Below are 25,873 nucleotides of genomic sequence, written 5' to 3'. Positions count from 1 at the left end.
AACTACAATATTGACACATTTAAAATTTCTTAAATGTCTTAGGTCCTATGTTTTAGGGAGAAATTGGTTTTTCATCTCATTGGCGTTTTGGCAAAGTGAAAACTTTATTGTGACCTTCAGTCACTTTTATGTCATAAAATTACCTGTAACTTTCCTTGCAGTATTTCAAAATAACAATATGTTTATTACTGTTTTCCCCTGTGCCTTCACATCTGTTTTATAATTGCACAATGGATAGAATGATACCATTGAAGGCATATTTTTGGACTAATTTTTTGCATGTATCATCCTTGATTTTCTCAGTACACAAAGGAGAGTGATTTCAGCATTAGAAGTAGGGATTTGTGTAGTTCAAGGTTTTTAGTATTTTTAAGGTTTTTTCATCATAGTTTTTAATTCTAGTCGCCACACATCTCTAGCCCTAGCATTCTGTAACCAAGGAAACGCCCTACTTTTAGCATGGCACAGTGCAAGTATACCTTTTAAAGAAATATTCCAGGTTGAATACTCTGTGTATTCTGAGATAATATTCAAAAGAAGAACAGTGATCCTAGTGATTCAAAAACGCCAAATTTTAACACATTAAAATTGCCTGAAAGTCTTAAGTATTTATTTTTACAAGTCTTTATTTTTCCTAAATGATAAGGTGAAGCTGCCATTGCCATATATGGATGCATATACAGTTTAGGGAAACCAATGACTAAAATAAAATCCAACTAAAAAAATAAAATTTAAATTTAAAAGTTTCTAGCCAGGTAGTGGCTCATGCCTGTAATCCTAGCACTTTGAGAGACCAAGGCAGGAAGACTGCTTGAGGCCAGGAGTTCAAGCCCAGCCTAGGCAACATAGCGAGACCCTTTCTCTACAAAAAAGTTTAAAAATTAGCCAGGCATGGTGGCATGCACTTTTAGTCCCAGCTACTCAGGAGGCTGAGATAGGAGTATTGCTTGAGCCCAGGAATTCAAGGATGCAATGAGCTATGATCACACCACTGCACTGCAGCCTGGGCAACAGAGCAAGATGCTGTCTCTTAAACAAAAAATTTGTGTTGCAAATGTATTTTTCATGTCAGTTGATTAGCATTTATCTTAAGGCGTATCAAGTACACTCAAAGCATTTAGATAGGCCAGTTTAGGTTAAAATACAAAGATGAGTAAGGTGTATCTATCTGGGGAACCAGCCCCCAATGTTTCAATGTAGGTTCTTTCTGTTTTCCCTAAGTGTTGGCCCATCTGAGAAATAAAGAGAAAGAGTACAAACAGAGGAATTTTACAGCTGGGCCTCCACATCCCATATCAGTAGGTCTGTGATGTCTCCTGAGCCACAAAACCAGCAAGTTTTTATTAGGGATTTCAAAAGGGGAAGGGGTATACAGGGAGTAGGTCACAAAGATTAAAGGGCAGTAAAGATCACAAGGCAAAGGGCAAAATTAGAATTACTGATGAGGGTCTATGTTCGGCTGTGCACGTATTGTCTTGATAAACATCTTAAACAACAGAAAACAGGGTTCGAGAGCAAGAACTGGTCTGACCTCAGATTTACCAGGGCGGGATCTTTTCCCCACCCTAATAAGACTGAGGGTACTGCAGGAGACCAGGGCATATTTCAGTCCTTATCTCTACCACATAAGACAGACACTCCCAGAGCGGCCGTTTATAGACCTCCTCCCAGGAATGCAGTTCCTTCCCCAGGGTATTAATTATGAATATTCCTTGCTGGAAAAAGAATTCAGCGATATCTCTCCTACTTGCACATCCATTTATAGGCGCTCTGCAAGAAGAAAAATATGGCTCTATTCTGCCTGACCCCGCAGGCAGTCAGACCTTTGGTTGTCTTCCCTTGATCCCCAAAATCGCTGTTATTCTGTTCGTTTTCAAGGTGCACTGATTTCATATTGTTCAAACACCCATGTTTTACAATCAGATTTCATCTTGTTCAAACACACATGTTCTACAATTGATTTGTACAATAGTGGTCCTGAGGTGATGTACATTCTCAGCTTATGAAGATAACAGGATTAAGAGATTAAAAACAGGCATAAGAAATTATAAGAGTATTATTTGGGAACTGATAAATGTCCATGAACCTCTCACAATTTATGTTTTTCTGCCACGGCTCCAGCCAGTCCTCTGTTCAGGGTCCCTGACTTCCCGCAACATATATCTGCTTAGGAGATAGTTGGAGACAGATATGGATGCAAATATAAGCTCTTCAATGAAATAAGTGTTATAATGAAAGAATACTTAAAGATATTAGAAGTATAATAAAAAGTTTTGATGTGGGGGTGGAGTTTCCTGTGAAGATCAGTTTTAAAAATATAATTGGGATGTAAATTCTGTCTCTAAAATACCTTATGCTATGTTTAGCCATCAGAAAGGTTCAAAGTTATTTTCTTTTAACTTTTATTATGAACATTTTGAAACGTACTCAGAAATAGCATTTAGTAAACCACCATGTATCCATCGCCCAAAAGCTTTAAATCAAAGAAAACCTGAAGCCCTTTTTAAAAACATGACTTTATTTATTTATTTATTTATTTATTTTTATAGACAGGGTCTTACTCTGTTGTCCAGACTGGAGTGCAGTGGTACAGTCATAGCTTACTCTAACCTTGAACTCCTGGCCTCAAGCAATCTTCCCACCTTGGCCTCCCAAGGCACTACGATTACAAGCGTGAGCCACCATGCACAGCCCTATTTTGTAGTATTTTATGGCTTGCCCTTTAAACATGAGCATAGTATCTAGAGTAATAGTGGAGTGACACTAGTTGCCTTCAGAGCTGAGTATCAATTTGTTTAGATGCTGCAAGACATTGTGAAAAATGTGACAATTTCAAACTGAACTGTCAAGATAGTTTACTTTGAAGATTTGAGTTTCAAAAATGTATTATCTAAATCATGCATTTTCTTAGTTTCTTATAATTCTTTATAATGGATTTCTTATACCAGAGCTCCTGTTTTATCTCAAAGTTTGATTATTTTGTTCACATTGTTCTTTAGATGCTATTAAACTACAGCTGGTTGAAGCAGGCCTGGTAGAGTGTCTACTAGAGATTGTTCAGCAAAAAGTGGATAGTGACAAAGAAGATGATATTACTGAGCTCAAAACTGGTTCAGATCTCATGGTTTTATTACTTCTTGGAGGTGAGCTGTAATTTATGCCAGCCAAAGAATGTTGTTTTCAGATTTTTTTTAATTTATTGTCTCTTCTGTAAATACTACCCTAGGCATTTTCTCATATTCCTATCTCACCTGCTGTTGAGGTGATGATTTTGACATCTTAAACATGTCATTGATAGAACCAGACATAACGAACCCGAAAAAGAAGTGTCTTCACCATCTTCCAACGTTTGAAGAGCTGTCCCATAGAAGAGATAGCTTTGGCACCAAGGGACTAAAGAAAAGCTAGATGGCTCCCTAGGACTTGGACTAGAAAAATGCTAAACTCTATTGTCTAGTATCTATTAAAAGTTTATTATAAAAAGAATCATTACTTTTCCTATTATGAATGTAACAGTTTGTGAAGTATGAGTTTCCCAGTTGGATATTCACCTAAGAATATGAATTTGTTACTCTTAGTTTTCTCTTGTTTAACAATTTGTTTCATTTACCTCCAGATGAATCCATGCAGAAGTTATTTGAAGGAGGAAAAGGCAGTGTATTTCAAAGGGTACTTTCTTGGATTCCATCAAATAACCACCAGCTACAGCTTGCTGGAGCATTGGCAATTGCAAATTTTGCCAGAAATGGTAAGCATATTAGTTCCTCCTTTGTTAGTCAAATACTCTGTATTTGTTTATTTTTGCTTTGCCGTCACATATACTAAAACTGGAACAGTTTAGAAGTTCTGTAATATGTGTATAATGCTGCTAACTTTTCAGAAATCTGAAATACTTATAGTAACATTCCTAACAAATTACATATTTTATGCAATTCAACTAAATTCTAGTAGTTTAAAGATCATGAAGTGCTTCTTTTGAATACTTGGCACTTCAGAGCTTAGTAAGTTTGAATCCCATTCTAGTATACATATGCTTTCTTTTGCCTAGTGATTTTATTTTGGATCTAATTATTGAGTATTCATTCTAGGATTATTGTGCCTCAACTTATACTTTTATGCCCATAAAACTTAAGTATGAATAATCCCTTGGCTTTGTGTAGAATGTTTAATTTAGTTTAATAATATTTTAGGGGGCACCCGACTTCTATGTTATGAAATCTGGCACTACTAAAAAACTCAAATACAGTCTAGAAACTAATTCTTATGTTCCTCATGAAATATACTATGTCTAGGAAATACAGTTTATTTTTCTTTTTAGTTTAATCATCTTCCAATACGAACTGTTGGTATATATTATAATGGCTGACTTACTCTATTTTTACTTCTCCTTTTTGGGAGTGACTCCCTAATAATGGAGGTAAGAGTGCCATAATATGGATAATTATTGAAACTAGATATGGGGTAAATAGTGGTTCATTATAATATTCTCTCTGCTTTGTAAATGTTTGAAAAATAATTTAGGTATCAGCCATGATAGCAAAAGGTAGAGTACTATCACTATAACATTGGGAGAACACAAGCATCACAATAAATGAAAAATATTGGACATTCTAACCATGTGTTTCTACTTCTGATATATTATCTGGCTCTAAACTGAAGATTTTTCTGGTAATTTTTCTGATTTTTAAAATTTTATCTAGTTTAAGAATTTTTATAATACTTCTCACTCAGTGAACAGAAAAACCTATAAATCTGATGGGAGAAAGATTTGGAATTCATTTTATTGTATACCTCCATTTTCCCTAATGTAGATAATAGCCAGACATCAGTATTATAAGATATTTATAGATATTTTAAAGAGGAAGAAAAAGATGTGTGGTTTTTTTTTCAGATGGAAATTGTATTCATATGGTAGACAATGGGATTGTAGAAAAACTTATGGATTTACTGGACAGACATGTAGAAGATGGAAATGTAACAGTACAGCATGCAGCACTAAGTGCCCTCAGAAACCTGGCCATTCCAGGTAAGACTTAAGAATAGAAGGCAGCTATGTAAAAAATAAAATCCATCATTTGGGGAAGCTATTTACTGTATGTGATTTGTGATCCTGCTCTGATGAAGAAAATTAAAAAGAAAAAATAGTCTTCACATTGTTTACATTTTTTCATGCTAATAAATGGAGATCATATGTTAAATAAGTTTTGTGAGACTGTACAAGAATAATCTCTGCCTTCATTCAGATATCCTGTTACCTTGTGTGAATTCTTAGATTTTCATCATGTTGTATAGTTAAGCTTTTTTGCGGTTTTTTGTTTTTGTTTTTTTGAGATGGGGGTCTCACTCTGTCAGCCAGGCTAGAGTGCAGTGATGCAATCCTGGCTCACCACAGCCTCTACCTTCTGGGCTCAAGTTATCCTCCCATCTCAGCCTCCTGAGTAACAGGGACTGCAGGCATGTGCCACCATGCCCAGCTGATTTTTTATTTTTTGTAGAAACAGGATCTCACTATGTTGCTTAGACTGGTCTTGAACTCCTGGGCTCAAGCAGTCTGCCCACCTTGACCTCCCAAAGTGCCGGGATTACAGGTGAGAGCTACTGCACCAGGCCTTAAGTATCTTTAGTTGAGGTAGAATAATGACATCAATTAACAGAGTCCCCTCAAGAATGACTTTCAGTTGTTGGTGGTGTTTTTCCATGAGCAGACGTGCAATATTTTAAAATAGCCTTAATGTGCCTTTGGAAGTCATGAAATCACATTATTATGGAAGATACAACAAAAGATAGTTAAAACTATTCTTTTATTCTACTTTCTAAAAATAAATATTTGGTTAGATGAAATAGTACAATTACATGATGATCTAATCCATTTGAATTCATTTGGTTTATATAGGATAGTAACATTTATTAATGTCTATAACATTTATATTAACGCAGTTGGATCAAAAACGGAATTGTGCTTTATTGTTGTAAGAGGGTAACTGTGTAAGTAAATGTTTCGGATTGGGTTTAAAAAGCCATGATATTGTCATAAAAATTATGATATTGTCTGTTATCCGCTTATACACAAATAGGATACGGACACACACATAAACAACTGAATTCCATTCTTAAAATTGACAAAAAAGTGACAGAATTGTTTCTAAATGGAAAAATATAACATGGATCTTAAAGACACTCAATAAACCTGTATTGAATTGAATGTTTATCAACAGGAATGCTAATACCATTTTAACCATAGTCTCTCTTTTTCTACAGTTATAAATAAAGCAAAGATGTTATCAGCTGGGGTCACAGAGGCAGTTTTGAAATTTCTTAAATCTGAAATGCCCCCTGTTCAGTTCAAACTTCTGGGAACATTAAGAATGTTAATAGATGCACAAGGTAAAAGAAATGTTTTCCCCAACTTGCATTTTTGGTATGATAGTCTTAATGTGCTTCTAGTTGAAAAAAGACTTGTTTCTCGCTTTCAGGATTATGTAATCATAAAAAATAGCAAATAAAAGATTAAAAAATTAGTTTTGGAACTCCATTTGTTAATTTTTGTGCTTGTTATAATTGATTATTTATTTATTTATAACTATTATTTATTTATTTTTGAGACAGAGTCTTGTTCTGTCACCCAGGCCGGAGTGCAGTGGTGTGACCTCAGCTCACTGCAACTTCCACCTCCTGGGTTCAAGCAATTTTCCTGCCTCAGCCTCCTGAGTGGCTAGGATTACAGGCATGCTCCACATCTCCTGGCTAATTGTTTTTGGCATTTCACTAGAGATGGGGTTTGTTGCCTAGGCCGCTCTTGAACTCCTGGCCTCAAGCGATCCACGCACTTCAGCCTCCCAAAGTGCTGGGATTACAGGTGTGAGCCACCACGCCCAGCCTATTATTGACTTTAAGTAGAAATTATACCATATCTCTCCTTATTAATTCTTATAATCCTGGTTTTAGTTTGCTTTATTATCAATTTCGGGGGAGGGCGTTGTGTTTTGGCATTCTATACCCATTTTCACCTTGGCTTTGAAATCAAATTTCATTATTGTGACAGTCAAAAATCTTAAAAATTTGTCTTGTGGCAGGGAGAACATTTTTCTATTTGCAGAAACAGCAGTCAGAACCACTCCTAGGAATGAATTATGTTTATTTACTTATTTCTAAATTCTAAACCCTTTTCTATATTGATTGCATAGAGTCCTAAGAACGCTGCATTATAGTCTGCCAGAGCACTAACAGACTAGCAGGCTTAACCAAAAGAGTATGAAATCATTTGTTTTTGTATTTTCTATAAAATTTCACAATGTTACAGAAAAAGGCAAATAGCCTGTCATATAAGGAGTATTTGCAGTTCCAGCTTTAATGAAATTGTTGTGCTGTGTTTTTTTAGATGTATTTCTCCTTCACACTCTTAAATCTTTACGAATTACTTCAGCTGATTGTCTGTTAGTGATTCATTCCTTGGTTTGCCTTCTTTCCTATAGCAGAAGCTGCTGAACAACTGGGAAAGAATGTTAAGTTAGTGGAGCGTTTGGTGGAATGGTGTGAAGCCAAAGATCATGCTGGTGTGATGGGGGAGTCAAATAGACTGCTGTCTGCCCTTATACGACACAGTAAATCAAAAGTAAGTTCCAGAGGAAACTGTTCACTAGAAAACTTCAGAGCGTCTTTTTCAGAAACCCAGCATTGTAGGTCCTAACAACTGGGATAATATTTACCTGAAAGTATTGTGAAGATTCAGTGAGATCATGTGTATAATGTGCTTAGCTGGTACATGGGATATAGGAAACACTCAGTAAATGGGGGTTGCTGTTGCTGGTGCTATTGTTGTTATTACTTTTACCACCACCATTACCAGCATTAGTGTCAAACATTTCTTTGTGCTGGGCATTGACCATGCAGGCTACTGATATTTAGAATTTAGAAATTAAATGATATCTAGATAGTATATGATGTCCAGAGCTCACAGAGTTAGAAAAAAATCCATTCTTGTGACTGTGCAGCTTTCTGGCACATGGTAGATAACCAATAAATGAACAGATGAGCTGTTTCAAAGATCACAATAGTGAGTACCCAGGCCAGCAGTTCAGCAGCTGATTTAGTATCTAGATTATATGATTTTTAAATTTTTTAAATACTGTTTTTTTCTTTTCTTTCTTTTTTTTTGAGACTGAGTCTTGCTCTGTCGCCCAGGCTAGAGTGCAGTGGTACAACCTCGGCTCACTGCAACCTCTACCTCCCAGGTTCAAGCAATTCTCCTGCCTCAGCCTCCAGAGTAGCAGGGATTACAGGCAGGCGCCACCACGCTCAGCTAATTTTTGTATTTTTAGTAGAGATGGGGTTTTACCATGTTGGCCAGGCTGGCCTCGAACTCCTGACCTCATGATCCGCCTGCCTCGGCTTCCCAAAGTGCTGGGATTACAGGCATGAGCCATCATGCCCAGCCTTTAATACTGTTTTCTAAGGTGACCCTTTCAGTCATTTCTCTTATACAACTTCAGTAGTGATTATATATGAGGAGAAAGTTTAGAACTCAAACCCACCAGATGTTTTCATTTATTTTTAGAACAGATAAGAAGATGCCAAGAGAAAAAGCGTAAAACTAAAACTGTTCTTGACTTGTATAAATCTCTTTCATATAAATAATTCACTTCACCATAATAGCCATCCCAGCTGGTTAGCCTCAGGAGTGTTCTTCTCCATCAGATGCTAAATCTTGAGAACTTTCCCTGGGGAAAAGCAGCTGTTAACTAGGACCTTCCTATTACCTGTCTCACCCAGACCACCCTAAAATCTTATACATTTTCCCTGACACAGGACCAAGTAGTATGTTGGCAAAGCGGAAGTTATCAAGAGAGAATAGCAAAATGGCTTCGTTGGTACGCCTTTCACCCCTTCTCCATCATAACTGTTCTCTCATGCCCATTTGTTCATTTAACAGTTAATATTTGAGTTCTTGCAGTGTAAATACTACAAAATAGTGTTTCTATAAAGGAATTAACTATCTATTGAGGGGACAGACATAAAAACAGCTAGCTTAAGTACAGCATTAAAGCTACATATGCTATTCGGATGTAACAGAGGAAAGAAAGACTAACACACTGTCTGAGTGGTCTGGGATGGTGTCATAGAAGGAGTGCTATTTTAGGGGCTAACTAGGAATCTCTCAGGAGGAAAGGGAAAGAGAATGAAGGAAAGGGCCTTTTCAGGCAAAGACAACAGGATGTACAAAAAGTACAGAGATGTAAAACAGCATAATTTTAGAAGGAAACTGCAAATAAAGCAGTATTGCTAGAACATAGAGTGTGGAGAGAGACAGTGGCCAGAGAGGTTGAAAACTGGGAATTAAGTAAATTATATGCCAAGTTAAGGTGTATGGACTTGATTCTGTAGAGGATTCTGGAGCACTTAAAGGATTTTAAGCAGCAAGTTGCCATTATTTGGGTTTTTGTTTTTTCGGGGTTTTTTTGAGACAGAGTTTCACTCTTGTTGCTCGGGCTGGAGTGCAATGGCACGATCTCCACTCACTGCAACCTCCTCCTCCCGGATTCAAGCAGTCCTCCTGCCTCAGCCTCCTGAGTAGCTGGGATCACAGGCATACACCACCATGCTCGGCTAATTTTGTATTTTTAGTAGAGACAGGGTTTCTCCATTTTGGTCAGGCTGGTCTTGAACTCCTGACCTGAAGTCATCCGCCCACCTCAGCCTTCCAAAGTGCTGGGATTACAGGTGTGAGCCACCACACCCAGCCATTTAGTTTTCTTTAGAAAGATGTCTCTAGGGTTTAAAGGGGGTAGAAAGAACAGTTATTGCAAAAATATATATGAGAGTTGATAAAGGACTGAATTAAGGTTTTGAGTTAAGCAACTTGAAATTGCTGATACTCAGCCATTTTTGAAACAAATTTCATATGGGTTATTCAACTAGAAGCAGTGAGGATGGAAAAGAAGAGACAGAATTGAGAAAGATATGGGTGGTAGAATTGACAGATTCAAAGTAGAATTAAAGGAGGAGGTAGTTTTAGAGCTAATTCCAAGTTTGGGGTTAACCACCAGATTGGATTATGCCATTCAACAAAATAAAACACGATAGGAAGAGGTGCAGCTAACACTCCCTAAACTTGCCCACTCACCCATGCTCTTTGGAGTCATTACCCTTAATCTTTTTGCTCTACTCCAAGAGAATCTCCACCATTGGTTTGCAGGGGTGTATAATCATTTGGATTTCCCTGGGCCATATTGGAAAAAGAATTGTCTTGGGCCACACATAAAATGCATTAACACTAACAATAGCTGATGAGCTTAAAAACACACACACACACACACACACACACACACAACGCAAAAAAAAATCTTAAACACCGTTGGCATTTGAAGAAGAAGAGAAATCTAAAAGTTTAGAAAAGTGCGTTGGCTCACGCCTCTAATCCCAGCGCTTTGGGAGGCCAACGTAGGCGGATCATTGTGGTCAGGAGTTCCAGACCAGCCTGGCCAACATGGTGAAACCCCATCTCTACTAAAAATACAAAAATTAGCCAGGCATGGTGGCACGCACCTGTAATCCCAGCTACTAGGGAGGCTGAAGCAGGAGAATTGGTTGAACCCGGGAAGCGGAGGTTGCAGTGAGCCAAAATCGCACCACTGCACTCCAGCCTGGGTGACAGAGCAAGACTCCCAAGACTCTGTCTCAAAAAAAAAAAACTTGGAAAACATACTTGGGGGAATAATCAAGGAAAACTTCCCTGGTCTTGCTAGAGACCTAGACATCCAAGTACAAGAAGCTCAGAGAACACCTGGGAAATTCATTGCAAAAAAAGATCATTGCCTAGGCATATTGTCATCAGGTTATCTCAAGTTAAGACAAAGGAAAGAATCTTCAGAGCTGTGAGGCAAAAGCACAAGGTAACCTATAAAGGAAAACCTATCAACTTAACAGCAGATTGCTCAGCAGAACCGCTACATGCTAGAAATTATTGGGTCCCTATCTTCAGTCTCCTTAGACAAAACAATTATCAGCCAAGAATTTTGTATCCAGTGAAACTAAGCTTCATAAATGAAGGAAAGATACAGTGTTTTTCAGACAAACAAATGCTGAGAGAATTCACCACTACCAAGCCAGCACGACAAGAACTGCTAAAAGGAGCCCTAAATCTTAAATCCTGGAAACACATCAAAACAGAACCTCTTTAAAGCATAAATCTCACAGGACCTACAAAACAAAAATACAATTTAAAAAATTGGGAGGGTATACAGGCAACAGATAGCATGATGAATGGAATAGGACCTCACATCTCAATACTAACATTGAATGTAAATGGCCTAAATGCTCCACTAAAAGATACAGAATTGCAGAATAGATAAGAATTTACTAACCAACTATCTGCTGCCTTTAAGAGACTTACCCAACACGTAAGGACTCACTTAAGGTAGAGGGGTGGAAAAAGACATTCCATGTAAATGGACACCAAAAGTAAACAGGAATAGCTATTCTTGTATCAGGCAAAACAAACTTTAAAGCAACAGCAGTTCCAAAAGACGAGGGACATTATATAATGATAAAAGGCCTTGTCCAACAGGAAAATACCACAATCCTAAATATATGCACCAAACACTGGAGCTCCCAAATTTATAAAACAATTGCCAATAGACCTAAGAAATGAGACAGACAGCAACACAACAGTGGGGGACCTCAATACTCCACTGACAGCATTAAACAAGTTATCAAGAGAAAAAGTCAACAAAGAAACAATGAATTTAAACTATACCCTAGAACAAATGGACTTAACAGGTATTTACAGAACATTCTACCCAAAACTGCAAAATATACATTCTATTCATTAGCAAATGGAACTTTTCTCCAAGATACACCATGTAATACTCCACAAAACAAGCCACAATAAATTTAAGAAAATTGAAATTATGGCAAGTACTCTCTCAAACCACAGTGGAATAAAACTGGAAATCAACTCCAAAAGGAGCCTTCAAAACCATGCACATACATGGAAATTAAATAACCTGCTCCTGAATGATCATTGGGTCAACAATGAAATCAAGATGGGAATTTAAAAATTCTTCGAACTGAACAACAGTAAATGATACAACCTATCAATACCTTGGGGATACAGCAAAGGTGTTGCTAACAGGAAAGTTTATAGCCTGAAATGCCTACATGAAGAAGTCTGAAAGGTCAGTAAGATACAATCTAAGGTCACACCTCAAGAAACTAGAGAAACAAGAACAAACCAAACCCAAACCCAGCAGAAGAAAGGAAATAACCAAGATCAGAGCAGAACTAAATGAAATTGAAACAAAAAAGACAATACAAAAGATACATGAAACAAAAAGCTGATTCTTTGAGAAGATGAATAAGATTGATAGACCATAACCAAGAAAAGAAGAAAGAAAATTCAAATAAACTCAATTAGAAAAGAAATGGGAGATATTACAACTGACACCACAGAAATACAAAAGGTCATTCACAGCTACTATGAACACCTTTACATGCAAAAACTAGAAAACCCAGAGGAGATGGATAAATTCCTGGAGAAATACAACCTTGCTAGCTTAAATCAGGAAGAATTAGATACCCTGAACAGACCAATAACAAGCAACAAGATTGAAATGGTAATTTTAAAATTACCAACAAAAATGTCCAGGACCAGACAGATTCACAGCTGAATTCTACCAGACATTCAAAGAATAATTGGTACCAATCCTATTGACACTATTCCAAAACAAGAAGAAGGAATCCTCCCCAAATCATTCTGTGATTAGTATCACCCTAATACCAAAACCAGGAAAGGACATAACAAAAAAAGAAAACTACAGACCAATATCCCTGCTGAACTTAGATACAAAAATCCTTAACAAAATTACTAGCTAACCAAATCCAACAACATATAAAAAAGATAACTCACCATGATCAAATGGGTTTCATACCAGGGATGCCAGGATGGTTTAACATACCCAAGTCAATAAATGTGATATACCACATAAACAGAATTAAAAACAAAAATCACACGATCATCTCAATAGACGCAGAAAAAGCATTCCACAAAGTCCAGCATCTCTTTATAATTAAAAATCTTAGCAAAATTAGCATACCAGGGACATACCTCAATATAATAAAAGCCATCTATGACAAACTCACAGCCAACATAATACTGAATGGGAAAAAGTTGAAAGCATTCCCTCTGAGAACTGAAACAAGATAAGGATGCCCACTCTCACCACTTCTATTCAACAGTACTGGAAGTCCTAGCCAGAGCAATCAGACAAGAGAAAGAAAGAAAGGTCATCCAAATCAGTAAAGAGGAAGTTAAACTGTTGCTATTTGCTAATGATATGATTGTATACCTAGAAAACCCTTAAGAGTCCTCCATAAAGCTCCTAGAACTGATAAAAGAATTCAGCAAAGTTTCCAGATACAAAACTAATGTACACAAATTAGCTCTCCTATATACCAAGAGCAACTAAGCTGAGAACCAAATCAAGAACTGAACTCTTTTACAATAGCTGCAAAAAATAAAATAAAATAAAATAAAAATACTTAGGAATATTCCTAACCACGGAGATGTAGTTTTACAAGGAAAACTACAAAACACTGCTAAAGAAAATCATAGATCACACCAACTAACGAAAACACATCCAGTGCTCACCGATGGGTAGAATCAATACTGTAAAAATGACCATACAGCCAAAAGCAATCTGCAAATTCAGTTCCTGTTAAAATACTACCATCATTCTTCACAGAACTAGAAAAAACAATTGTAAAATTCATATGGAACCAAAAAAGAGCCTGCATAGCCAAGGCAAGACTAAACAAAAAGAACGAATCTGGAGGCATCACATTACCTGATTTCAAACTATACTATAAGGCCACAGTCACCAAAACAGCATGGTAGTGGTATAAAAATAGGCACATAGGCCAGTTGAACAGAATAGAGAACCAAGTAATAAACCCAAATACTTACAGCCAACTGATCTTTGACAAAGCAAACAAAAACAAAGTGGCGAAAGGACACCGTATTGAACAAATGGTGCTGCGATTATTGGCATAGAAGAATAAAACTGTTGCCTCATTTCTCACTTACACAAAAAAAATCAACTCGAGATGGATCAAGGACTTAAATCTAAGACCTGAAACTAAAAATTGTAGAAGATAATATTGGAAAAAAATCCTTCTAGACATTTGCTTAGGCAAGGATTTCATGACCAAGAACCCAAAGCAGATGCAATGAAAACAAAGGTAAATAGCTGGAACTTAAGCTAAAGAGCTTTTACATGGCAAAAGGAACAGTCAGCAGAGTAAACAGACAACCCACAGAGTAGAAGAAAATCTTCACAATCTATACATCTGACAAAGGACTAATATCCAGAAGCTACAGTAAACTCAAACAAATTAGCAAGAAAAAAACTAACAATCCCATCAGAAAGTAGGCTAAGCACATGAATAGACAATTCTCAAATGAAGATATACAAATGGCCAACGTATGACAAAATGCTCAGCATCACTAATGATCAGGGAAATGCAAATCAAAACCACAATGCCATACCACCTTACCCCTGCAAGAATGTCCATAATCAAATCAAAAAATAATAGATGTTGGCATGGATGCAGTGAATAGGGAACACTTCTACACTGCTGGTGGGAATGTAAACTAATACAACCACTATGGAAAACAGTGTGGAGATTCCTTGAAGAACTAAAAGTAGATTTACCATTTAATCCAGCAATCCCACTATTGGGTATCTACCCAGTGGAAAAGAAGTCATCATACGAAAAAGATACTTGCGCACATGTTTATAGCAGCACAATTCACAATTGCAAAAATGTGGGACCAACCCAATGCCCATCAATCAACGAGTGGATAAAGAAACTATGGGGCCTGGTATGGTGGCTCACGCCTGTAATCCCAACACTTTGGGAGGCCGAGGCAGGCAGATCACGAAGTCAGGAGATCAAGACTATCCTGGCTAACATGGTGAAACCTCATCTCTACTAAAAATACAAAAAATTAGCCAGGCATGGTGGCAGGCACCTGTAGTCCCAGCTACTCGGGAGGCTGAGGCAGGAGAATGGCGTGAACCCGAGAGGCAGAGCTTGCAGTGAGCCGAGACCGCTCCACTGCACTCCAGCCTGGGTGACAGTGCGAGACTCGTCTCAAAAAAAAAAAAAAAAAAAAGAAAGAAAGAAAAAAAAGAAACTATGGTGTGTGTGTATATATATATGACGGAATGCTACTCAGCCATAAAAAGGAATGAATTAATGGCATTCACAGCAACCTGGATGAGATTGGAGACAATTATGTAACTCAGGAGTGGAAAACCAAACATCATATGTTCTCACTTATAAGTGGGAGCTAAGCTATGAGGATGCAAAGACATAAGAATGACACAATGGACTTTGGGGACTCAGGGGAAAGGATAGGAAGGGGGTGAGGGATAAAAGACTACAAATATGGTGCAGTGTATACTGCTTGGGTGATGGGTCCACCAAAATCTCACAAATCGCCACTAAAGAACTTACTTATGTAACCAAACACCACCTGTTCCCCAATAGCCTGTGGAAATTAATTTTTTTAAAAACTCACAGAAAAATTTCATAATGTTTTAAGAAAACTACGAATTTGTATTGGGCCACATTCAAAACCATCCTGGGCCGCAGGTAAGACACGCTTGGTTTAGAGTTTTGGCAAACCATAATTGTATTAACTGATTTACAGACATGATCCTGGCACCTGAATTTGGAACGCTCAGATAAATTCCTGTTACATGTAGTAGTAAGGCTAATGGAAACCTTAATTAATCTAGTATCTTCAGTATCAACTAACAGAATTATGTAACCAAACCATTCATGGACACAAAAATATGTCCAGAGGAAGATGCATCCCAGCTTCTTACAAACATCTGAATTTAGGAGCCAGAACTATTTAAATGCTATAATATTTAATAAATTTGAAGATTTTGAGGCTCTTCTGTGAATTTTATCATAGATCCGCCTTTCCCTTATCTAACCTCCTACTTCTCGCCCATCCCCAAAAGCAGAGTTCAAATGCCCATCACCATGCAGGTTCTTTGAATGATGAGAGCTATGGCATGGTACCCTTTTAGGAAAAGGTGGGTGGGGGGGTGTGTAGCAGAAAACAACTTGAAATTATATAGGATTGTAACTTTATAGTTACATATTACAACTTTAGGATTACAATTCAATACCTTTATATATCTTTCCTACAATTGAGAGTATACTGCTGCTAAGCAGCAGAGGAGCCTTGATTCTCACACTTTAATAATCAGAACTATAAAGTATATTAATTGCGTGAGTTCCAGGTCAGAGCTGTTATTTTCAAACTTAACCAACATTAAAGTAGACATGACTACTTTTGAGCAGCAGTTCAAGTTTGTTTCATCAAATTATAATCCCAAGAAATCTTCCACAAAGAAAGAGTTGCATAGGTAGATTAGTTATGGAAATAGTAAATTATTTTTTCTTTGCCTTTGAGATTCACAGCACACATTAATACTGAAGAAACCTTTTTAATTTTATTTGAATCCACTGATTCCCAAACTGTTTGACCATGGATCCTTTTTGCAGGTGACATCTATTATTACACTGGACATACTTTGGAAAATACTGTTCTGGAATAAGTTTTTAAAATTATTAAACACCAGGTTCAAATGTATTACATTCCTATAGATCCTTAGCCAGCTATGTGAATCACAGCTCTCTCCTTGTGTTGTTCTTAAACTTTGAAGATCGTGCCCCACGCTGAATTCCGTCTTAGAGTTCAACCCTTCAGAAGTTTGCACTGACTCACAAGGTTTCATGCCGCTTAGTCATCTCAGCCCTTTGCAGTGTATTCCTGTGCTGATGCTCTTAAAGTCACACCTTTCTTTGAAAGAATGCCCTAGTCTAGGACTGCTGACCAACTACCTGAATCTTCCAGTTATAGACATCAAAAATGTAAAGAGGAATATAGGTTGCCTTTATACCAGGAATATAAAAACTCCCTGCTATCAAAGCCAGCACTTTTCTTTACCCTTTAAGAGTAGAGAATTCTTTATCAGTTACCAGGCTAAAAACTTGTTTAAACCAATGTATTTAGTCATTTGCTCATTCATCCAACAAACATTTATTTAAATCCCATATTGAAAAGGCTTTGATGATACAATCTTGAAAAAGAAAATTTTTGTTAAGTGGCTCACCAACTTAGTGGCTATGCCAACCTGCAATCTTATAAATTACCTCAAATCAAAGCCTATCTGAAAATATTCCGTTGTGATCAATATGACACAGTTTTCAACAGTCTTAAGCTGGGTTGATTTCACTAATCAAGGGCAAATTGACCAAATGCTAAATAGATGAAACTGTTAGCATGAATAATTTGCCTTAGTTTTATATTATTCTAAAATTTAGCTTTCTATAAGAATAGAACTATGAAATAAAATACTGTTTCAAACTGCACAAAGCATCTCCAGAATTTTTAAGAACAAAGACCCAGTAATCAGCCATCCTACCTGGGCTTGAGCGTTGGCTTTACCACTTATGTTCTGAACTTGGGCAGATGACTTAATCTGAGCTTCAGTTCCTTCATCTATATGAACAGGAGATGATATCTAGCTAATGGGATTTTCTGCAGGATTAAAATGTACTGATATCTATAAGCTACTCAGTACAGTGTCCAGTTTGAAGTTTTTGCTCTATAAAGGGTTGCCATCAGTATTATTCTGTCACATATGACAAATACAATGTTTTTTCTGTTTTTTATCCCATATTCTGTAAGGCAAAGTGATTCCATAGAGTAACTATTCAATAAACATTTGTTGAAGTAGTTGATGAGAGGACAGGAAATTTTTTTAAGTTCTAGGATACATGTGTACAACATGCAGGTTTGTTACATATGTATACATGTGCCATGTTGGTTTGCTGCACCCATTAACTCGTCATTTACATTAGGTATTTCTCCTAATGCTATTCCTCTCCCCTCCCCCCACCCCATGACAGGCCCAGTGTGTGATGTTCTCCGGAGGGCAGGAATTTTAAAAAGGAGATACTCAGGTGTCTGTTCTGGAAAAGTGAGATGAAAAGAAGCTATGCCTGGCCAAAGAGAGGGCACTGTTCATTTCTGATGTACACATTTCCTTAGTTCATTCCCTGCTCTTCCTTCTGCTACACTGGTCCTTTAAGTGTGATTAGAAACGTAGAGGACAAAATGACAGTTCAAGCATCTTCCCTAAATGATTGCATATGTATCTGTTCATCTCTTGTGGTATTCTTTTTTCAAGCTCTGTTGTGATTTTTATAAAATTTTTTACTAAGAATTCTGTATCTGTTTCACATAAACTGTTGCTGAGTAAACAGTAAATTGGGGAGGTTAGAAAAAGCTTTCTAAAACAGATTGATGGGAAAAAGTGTATTAGATGCCAGAACACAGCTACCATAAAAACTTAGTTCTTGGACTCTATTGATTTAGCATGTTTGATCACTAAACAAGTTTGAGCTCAAAGCAAAGATACTATCTAAAAATAGTTTCCTCAAAAAATTTTTATGAAATGGAAGCATAAAGGAAACCCTTTAAAAATATTTTAGCAAATTTGAAAAATATTTGCTAAAAATATTTTAGCAAATTTGAAAAATATTTGCTAAAAATATTTTAGCAAATTTGAAAAATTTGAAAAATACAATTAATTTTGAAGCTGACTCAGAGGCTGCTTTTTTAAAATATCCAGACCTTCAAATTATTAAAAATGTGAAAATAGAGAAAATTATTTTTAAAATATTTCTATTATTGAGACCTCCCACTACATCAGATTTAGTTCAAGAGTTCTAAGACAATGGAACCCTCAGTGGAATGAAGACCAAAATGGGTACTAGAAATAAAGGTGGACATTGTTTTTTTCCATCTAACTTTTGCCAGATGGTCTTATATGTCTTTTGTGTAATAACTTTGTAATAACAAAAACCTATGAGATATATACTTACATCATTCCAGTGACATGGAGATACTACTGAGATAAGAGAGGTTCAATAATGTGCTCAGTCAGTGGGATTTATTGAATCCAGAGCTTGATGTCTCCTCTGCCATGGAGAGAAGACAGAGCTCTAAGCACCATGAGAAATGAAGGCAGATGGAGAATTTTAAGTTCTGCTCAGTCCTTTTGCATGTAATTCAGTTTTCATATTTGTAAGATTAAATCAAGGGGTAAAAAGTACTTTACCCTGGAACATCTGCAGAACAACTACCTGGCACTATCATGAAAATTTAAAAGTAACTTTTTTTTTTTTTTTTTTTTTTTAAGAGGCAGGGTCTTACTCTCACCCAGGCTGGAGTGCAGTGGCGTGATCATAGTTCACTGCAGCCTTGAGCTCCCTGGCTCAAGCAGTCTCCCACCTCAGCTCCCTGAGTAGCTGGGACTGCAAATGTGTACCACCATGCCTAGCTAATTTTTTTATTTTTTGTAGAGATGGGGTCTCACTGTGTTGCCAGGCTGGTCTCAAGTGATCCTCCTGTTTTGGCCTTCCAAAGCACTGGGATTACGTCCTGAGCCACCATGCCCAGCCGAGAACTTTTTTAAATTCCAAGTTTTATTCTTATTTGTCGATCCCAAGGTAGGTCAACATTTGAGGCAATGGCACTTTTACTTCTTTGGCTTTGGTAGCTTCTAAGCCTTCTGTTTTTTTAATATGAACGGCAGTGGTCTTTTCTACTTAGGCAATTTAAGTTGTCATCTTTTGATGAATGTATTTAAAGCTAAAAGCTTTTTCCTTCTGTGGAGAAAAAACTATGATTAAATCAAATGATTCATACAGGACACTGTCACAAAACCACTCAACAATGAGTTGACTGATTTTAATGCATGTTCCTAATGTTTAAAATTAACGTTTATAATTCTCTGATATTTATTTATTGTAGGATGTAATTAAAACCATTGTGCAGAGTGGTGGCATCAAGCATTTAGTTACTATGGCAACTAGTGAACATGTAATAATGCAGAATGAAGCCCTTGTTGCTTTGGCATTAATAGCAGCTTTAGAATTGGGTAAGTACCCCAGTGACAAACTTATTTTCTTCTATTTTTATCTTGGATGAAAGGAAGCATAGAAGTGGAGTTGAAGTCAGACAGAACCTTGACTGGAAGCATTTTACTAGTGTCTGTACCGTTCTCTGAATCTATGGAAATCATTCCGTATAGGTTGTTACAGCTGTCCCCTTTGGCTGTGTTTTTGGTAACATTTTTAGGGCAATGCGTTAAGGTAAGTTTAACTTTTAAATAATGTCTCAAGTTACAGCCGCTTAGAGAATAGAGAAAACATTTTCAGCAGGCTTCACAGAGAAACCAAACAATATTTAGAATATGACAGCATATGAAGAGTCTGCTACTCTCCCCGTGACCCTGGCTTTCTCTTCTATCTCTGCTCATTCTCTCTACTACCGATTCTTTCTTGCTGTTCTCCTTCTTCATCACCGTGACTTCTGTTGCTTGGTAGCATTGCCTTACTCTAATGTCTTCTGTGTTACTCTTCTGTGTGTTTTGCATTCAGAACTCCCCCAAAGCAGAGGCTAAATAATTTCATTAGTTTCAGTTTAACATAGCATTTTTTGTTTGTTTGTTTGTTTTTTTGAGACAGTCTTGCTTTGTCACCCAGGCTGGAGTGCAGTGACGCAATCTCAGCTTGCCTCAGCCTCCCGAGTAGCTGGGATTACAGGCATGCACCACTGCGTCTGGCTAATTTTTGTATGTTTCGTAGAGACGGGGTTTCACCATGTTGGCCAGGCTGGTCTTAAACTCCTGACCTAAGGTAATTCACCCACTTCAGCCTCCCAGAGTACTGGGATTACAGGCGTGATCCACCATGCCCGGCCCTAACATAGCATTTCTAATGGGCAGAATTCATCATGAGAAGCTAATTCATAGGCATCTAGTTTATGAATAGCATCAACTAGATGGCTTAGGAGCCAACCCAAGACAGTCAGCCAGGGATGGTATAATAGAGTCACATGGCCTGTGGTTAAAGCCTAAGGCTGCTTTACACAAAGAGGACTTTACGCTTAGTAGGGATGTCCTATCCAATTCAAAGCCATTTGGATAAATACTGTTAACTGATAGCCTCTTAATTCCCACTGATGACTTATATCCATAATTCTCACACTGGGGCGAATGGACCCTCCAACCCCAGTTCCAGGAAGGGGAAACACTCATGTATTTTTTTATGTGCATAGAGTGTGTAATGATCAAGTCAAGGTGTATAGGATATCCTTCTCCTTGAATGGTCTATTGTTGACTGGAAGCCTTACCAATAACACAGTCAGTGAACACACATTCTGTATATTATATACTATATTCTTATAATAAATCTAGAGAAAAGAAAATGTTAAGAAAATCATAGGGAAGAGAAAATATATTTACTATTTATTAAATAGAAGTGGATTATCAAGAAGGTCTTGATCCTTGTCTTCACATTGAGTAGGCTGAGGAAGGGGAAGAACAGAAGAAGGGGCTTAGTCTTGCTCTCTCAGGGATGGCAGAAGAGAAGAAAATCCAGGTATAAGTGAACCCACACAGTTCAAACCTATGTTGTTCAAGGGTCAACTGTATATTCTTTGGTGAAATGCCGATTTTTGTCTTTTACCCTGTTTTGTTTTTTTGTTTTGTTTTGTTTTGTTTTGACTATTGAGTTTTGAGAGTTCTTTATATATTCTAAAAGTTTATAGTTCTATATTTTACATTTAAGTCTGTAATCCATTTTGAGTTAATATCGGTGTAAGGTATGAGGTTTAGGTTAGGGTTCATTTTCTTTGTCCCATGGATGTCTAATTGTACTAGCACCTTTTGTTGAAAAGCTTTCTTTCCTCCACTGAACTGATTTTGTACCATTATCAAAAGTCAGTTGAGTGTATATGTGTGAGTCTATTTCTGGGTCTTCTATTCAGTGCCTTTGACGTAAGTGTCTATGTTGCCACCAATAATATGCTATCTTGATTACTGCAGCTATAGAGTAAGCCTTAATACTGGATAGAGGACTTTCTCACACTTTATTCTTCTTTATCAAGATTGTTTTAGCTATTTTAGGGCCTGTGGCTTTCCATATAAGTTTTAGTGTAAGCTTGTCTATTTTCTATAGAAAATCTTGCTAGGATTTTGATTGACATTGCATTGAGTCCTTATCTTTTACTTGTGGAGGAAATTATGTGATTTATAGGATTTGCTCCAAAATAATTTGAGATGGTTGAAAGTAGGTGAATGAGACAGATTGGCCATAATTCTTTAAGGTGATAAGTGCATAATGTATATTATTATACCATCTTTTCTGATTTTGCATGTGTTTAACATTTTCCATAATAAAAAGTTTAATTGTCTCATATTAAAAGAAATGTGTTAGTATTAAATATTAAGCTCAAACACCTGAAATGTCTACTGAAATCTAGTTCTGTTTATTCTTTTCACGTGGTCTGAATTTAATATTATTTTTCTGGGTCATTATTATTTATCAGTTCCATTTGGAAGGTTTCATATGGTCAATTTCTGGAAAAGGAAGCAGCGTTTATCCTGAGGGTACTGGGTTCATGCACAGTAGATATAACTTATACTTTGTTTTATTTTGTAGGCACTGCTGAGAAAGATCTAGAAAGTGCTAAACTTGTACAGATTTTACATAGACTGCTAGCAGATGAGAGAAGTGCTCCTGAAATCAAATATAATTCCATGGTCCTGATATGTGCTCTTATGGGATCTGGTAAGTATTGTTCTGTCATCTGATGTCCATAAACATATGGTTCACATTAAATATTAAACATGGAGTAATAGTAGATGATGGCTTTGGGTTTTAAAGCCATTAGAAATTAGTTTATGGAGGTTATAAGATTGCTTTTTTCCCCTGTTACTGTAACCACTCATTTCTTTATGGTGATAACATTGAAAATCTCTTCTAGCTGTCTTGAAATATACACTACATTGGTATTTTCTAGCCATCCAACTGTATAATAGATAGAATTACTTTTCACTTAAGATATTCCCAAAAGATTCTTACTACAATAGAAAGTATCATATAGTGAATCTAGACAACATTCAGTATTGCAAAATCAGTAAGTCTCATGAACCCTAAAATGTTATTTTATAGCAAGCACAGGTTCTGATTTTGTATGCCATAATATTAACTAAGGAATTTGTTTAGGAGGCCAGGCACGGTGGCTTATGCCTGTAATCCCAGCACTTTGGGAGGCTGAGGTGGTGGATCACTTGAGGCCAGGAGTTTGAGACCAGCCTGGCCAACATGGTGAAACCCCGTCTCTACTAAAAATACAAAAATTAGCCGGGAGTGGTGGCACACGCCTGTAGTCCCAGCTACTCAGGAGGCTGAGGCAAGAGAATCGCTTGAACCCAGGAGGCAGAGGTTGCAGCCGAGAGATTCTGCCACTACTCCAGCCTAGGCAACAGAGCAAGACTTGGTGTCAAAAAAAAAAAAAAAAAAAAATTGTTCAAGAAATCATTGGTATATCTTCTATGGACATTGGCATATCTTAGTATATGTTCTGTGGACACTTGAAAAGAGTGTGTATTGTGCAGTTATTGGGTACTGTTGTATAAATGTGAATTTGATTCTGTTGGTACTAGTGTCAAGTTTCCTGTATTCTTGCTAGTTTTCCAGTTAATTGTTCTGTCAATTGTCGAGAGGCAGGGTGTTGAAGTTTCCCGCTATAATTGTAGATTTGCCTATTTCTCCTTTCTGTTCTGTCCATTTTTGCTTAACATAATTTTCAGCTCTGTTGTTAGGTACCTACACCTTTAGGATTGCTGTGCTTTCTTGAGGGATTGACCATTTTATCATTATATAATGTACCTCTCTCTGGTATTTTGCTTTGCTCTCATCAACTTTATCTGACTTTAACATAGCTACTTCTGCTTTTTATTATTATTACTATTTTATTTTCTTTCATGTGCCACTACAAGAAGCCATCCTATTTTCTTTTGAATAACATTCACATGATCTTTTCCCACTCTTTTAGTTTCAGTCTGCTGTATTGTATTTGAAGTGAGTTTCTTGTATGCAGCCCAAAGTTGTATCATTTTCTAATCTACTCTACCAGTCCCTTTTGTGTATTTAGACCATTTACATTTAATGGGATGACTGATATGGCTCAAGTCTGCAATCTTATTTTTGTTTTCTGTTTGTCCCATTTCTTCTTTCTTTTCTTTTTTTTTTTTTTTTTTTTTTTTGAGACAGAGTCTCACTCTGTCGCCCAGGCCGGAGTACGACGATCTCGGCTCACTGTTCTTTATTTCTGACTTCCTATGGGTTAAACATTTTTTAGTCATTTACATTTATTCTTCCTCATACATATATATATATATGTGTGTGTGTGTGTATATATATATATATATTTTTTTTTTTTTTTTTGGTGACAGAATCTTGCTCTGTTGCCTAGGCTGGAGTACAGTGGCGTGATCTTGGCACACTGCAACTTCCACCTCCAGGGTTCAAGTGATTCTCATGCCTCAGTCTCCTGAGTAGCTGGGATTACAGATGCCTGCCACATCACACCTGGCTCATTTTTGTATTTTAGTAGAGGCGGGCACTCTGTTGCCCAGGCTGGTCTTGAACTCCTGACCTCAGGTGATCTACCTGCCTTGGCCTCCCAAAGTGCTGGGATTACAGGTGTGAGCCACCACGCCAAGCCTCTCATATATATCATTCTTAAATATTTCTTCTACATATATTAGAATCACATTAGACAGTGTTACAACTTTTCTTTCAACCACCAAACATATTTCAGAAAACTCTTTGAAAGAGAAGGGAAGCCTATTGTATTTACTCACATTTTTAGATTTCTTATTTTTGTTATATCATTCCCTTTCTGTTTAGAGAACTTCCTTTAGCCATACTGCTAGCAACAAATTTTTAGCAAAAAAAAATTTTTTTCTTTCGTAATGAAAGGGAAATGACATTCTCAAATGAGAGAAAATGGGTATAGGATTCTGGATTCACAGTTCTTTTCTTTCTTTACTTGAAAACTATTGTGCCACTTTTTTCTAGCCTCCCTGGTTTCTGATGAGAAATCCGCTGTGTTCCTATGTGTGTTTTTTTCCCCTGTAGGAAACGTGTCATTTTTGTCTCTCAGGACTTACTTTGCGTTTAGTATTCAGAAGTTTGACTATGATGTGTCTTGGCGTGAATTTCTTTGGGTTTATCCTGTTTGAGTTTGCTCAGCTTCTTAAATTGACAGGTTTATGTCTTTTGCTAAATTGGGAAGTTTTGACTATTACTTCTTCAGGTACTTTTCAGCCCCATTCTGTCCACTCTTTCCAGACCTCTGATGACACTGATGTGAGATCTTTAATTATAGTCTTGTAGGTCCCTGAGGTTTTGTTCTTTTTTACCCCCAGATTATTTTCTTTCTGTTGTACAGACTGAGTAATTTCTATTGTTTTATCTTGGAAGTTCTCCGATTACTTTCCTTGTCCCCTCTATTCTGATGTTGAATCTATTTTTATTTCAGTTATATATTTTAGTTCAAAAATTTCCATTTGCTGCTTCTTTATATCTTCTATTTCCTTGCAGAGACTTTGAGTCTTTTCCATTTGTTTAGGCATTTTTAGAATTGTGGTAAAATATACAAAACATAAAATTTACTGTTTTAACCTTTTTTAAGTATATAGTTTAATGGTGTTAAGAACGTTGCTGTGCAATGACCACCAGCATCCATCTCCAGAACCACCTTCATTTTCCCAAACCGAAACTCTGTACTCATTGACCAATAACTCCCCATTTACCCCTCCCCACAGCCTCTGGCAATCACCATTTATTTTGTGTCTCCATCATTTGACAACTCTAGGCACCACATATATGTGGAATAATCAATTTTTGTCCTTTTTTGTCTAGCTTATTT

The 25,873-nt window shown here is 36.9% G+C and overlaps 1 protein-coding gene across 10 annotated transcripts in view; it reads left to right on the top strand.

Moving 5' to 3' along the window:
* Positions 1 to 25,873, top strand: part of RAP1GDS1 (Rap1 GTPase-GDP dissociation stimulator 1) — a 172,909-nt gene that overhangs the window by 143,890 nt on the left and 3,146 nt on the right. For 8 of the 10 annotated variants that reach the window (XM_009207218.2, XM_009207216.2, XM_021938648.2 and 5 more), the window contains 7 exons: positions 3,000 to 3,143; positions 3,617 to 3,748; positions 4,892 to 5,026; positions 6,259 to 6,384; positions 7,473 to 7,612; positions 19,901 to 20,027; positions 22,594 to 22,722. In XM_009207218.2, the coding sequence (XP_009205482.1) occupies positions 3,000 to 3,143; positions 3,617 to 3,748; positions 4,892 to 5,026; positions 6,259 to 6,384; positions 7,473 to 7,612; positions 19,901 to 20,027; positions 22,594 to 22,722 (933 nt within the window). The remainder of the gene's footprint in view (positions 1 to 2,999; positions 3,144 to 3,616; positions 3,749 to 4,891; positions 5,027 to 6,258; positions 6,385 to 7,472; positions 7,613 to 19,900; positions 20,028 to 22,593; positions 22,723 to 25,873) is intronic. The other 2 variants (XM_009207217.2, XM_021938649.2) reach the window with 1 other exon arrangement.

Source organism: Papio anubis, chromosome 3, assembly GCF_008728515.1.
Source record: "Papio anubis isolate 15944 chromosome 3, Panubis1.0, whole genome shotgun sequence".
Classification (NCBI taxonomy): domain Eukaryota; kingdom Metazoa; phylum Chordata; class Mammalia; order Primates; family Cercopithecidae; genus Papio; species Papio anubis.
This window is presented reverse-complemented; position numbering and strand designations above follow the sequence as displayed.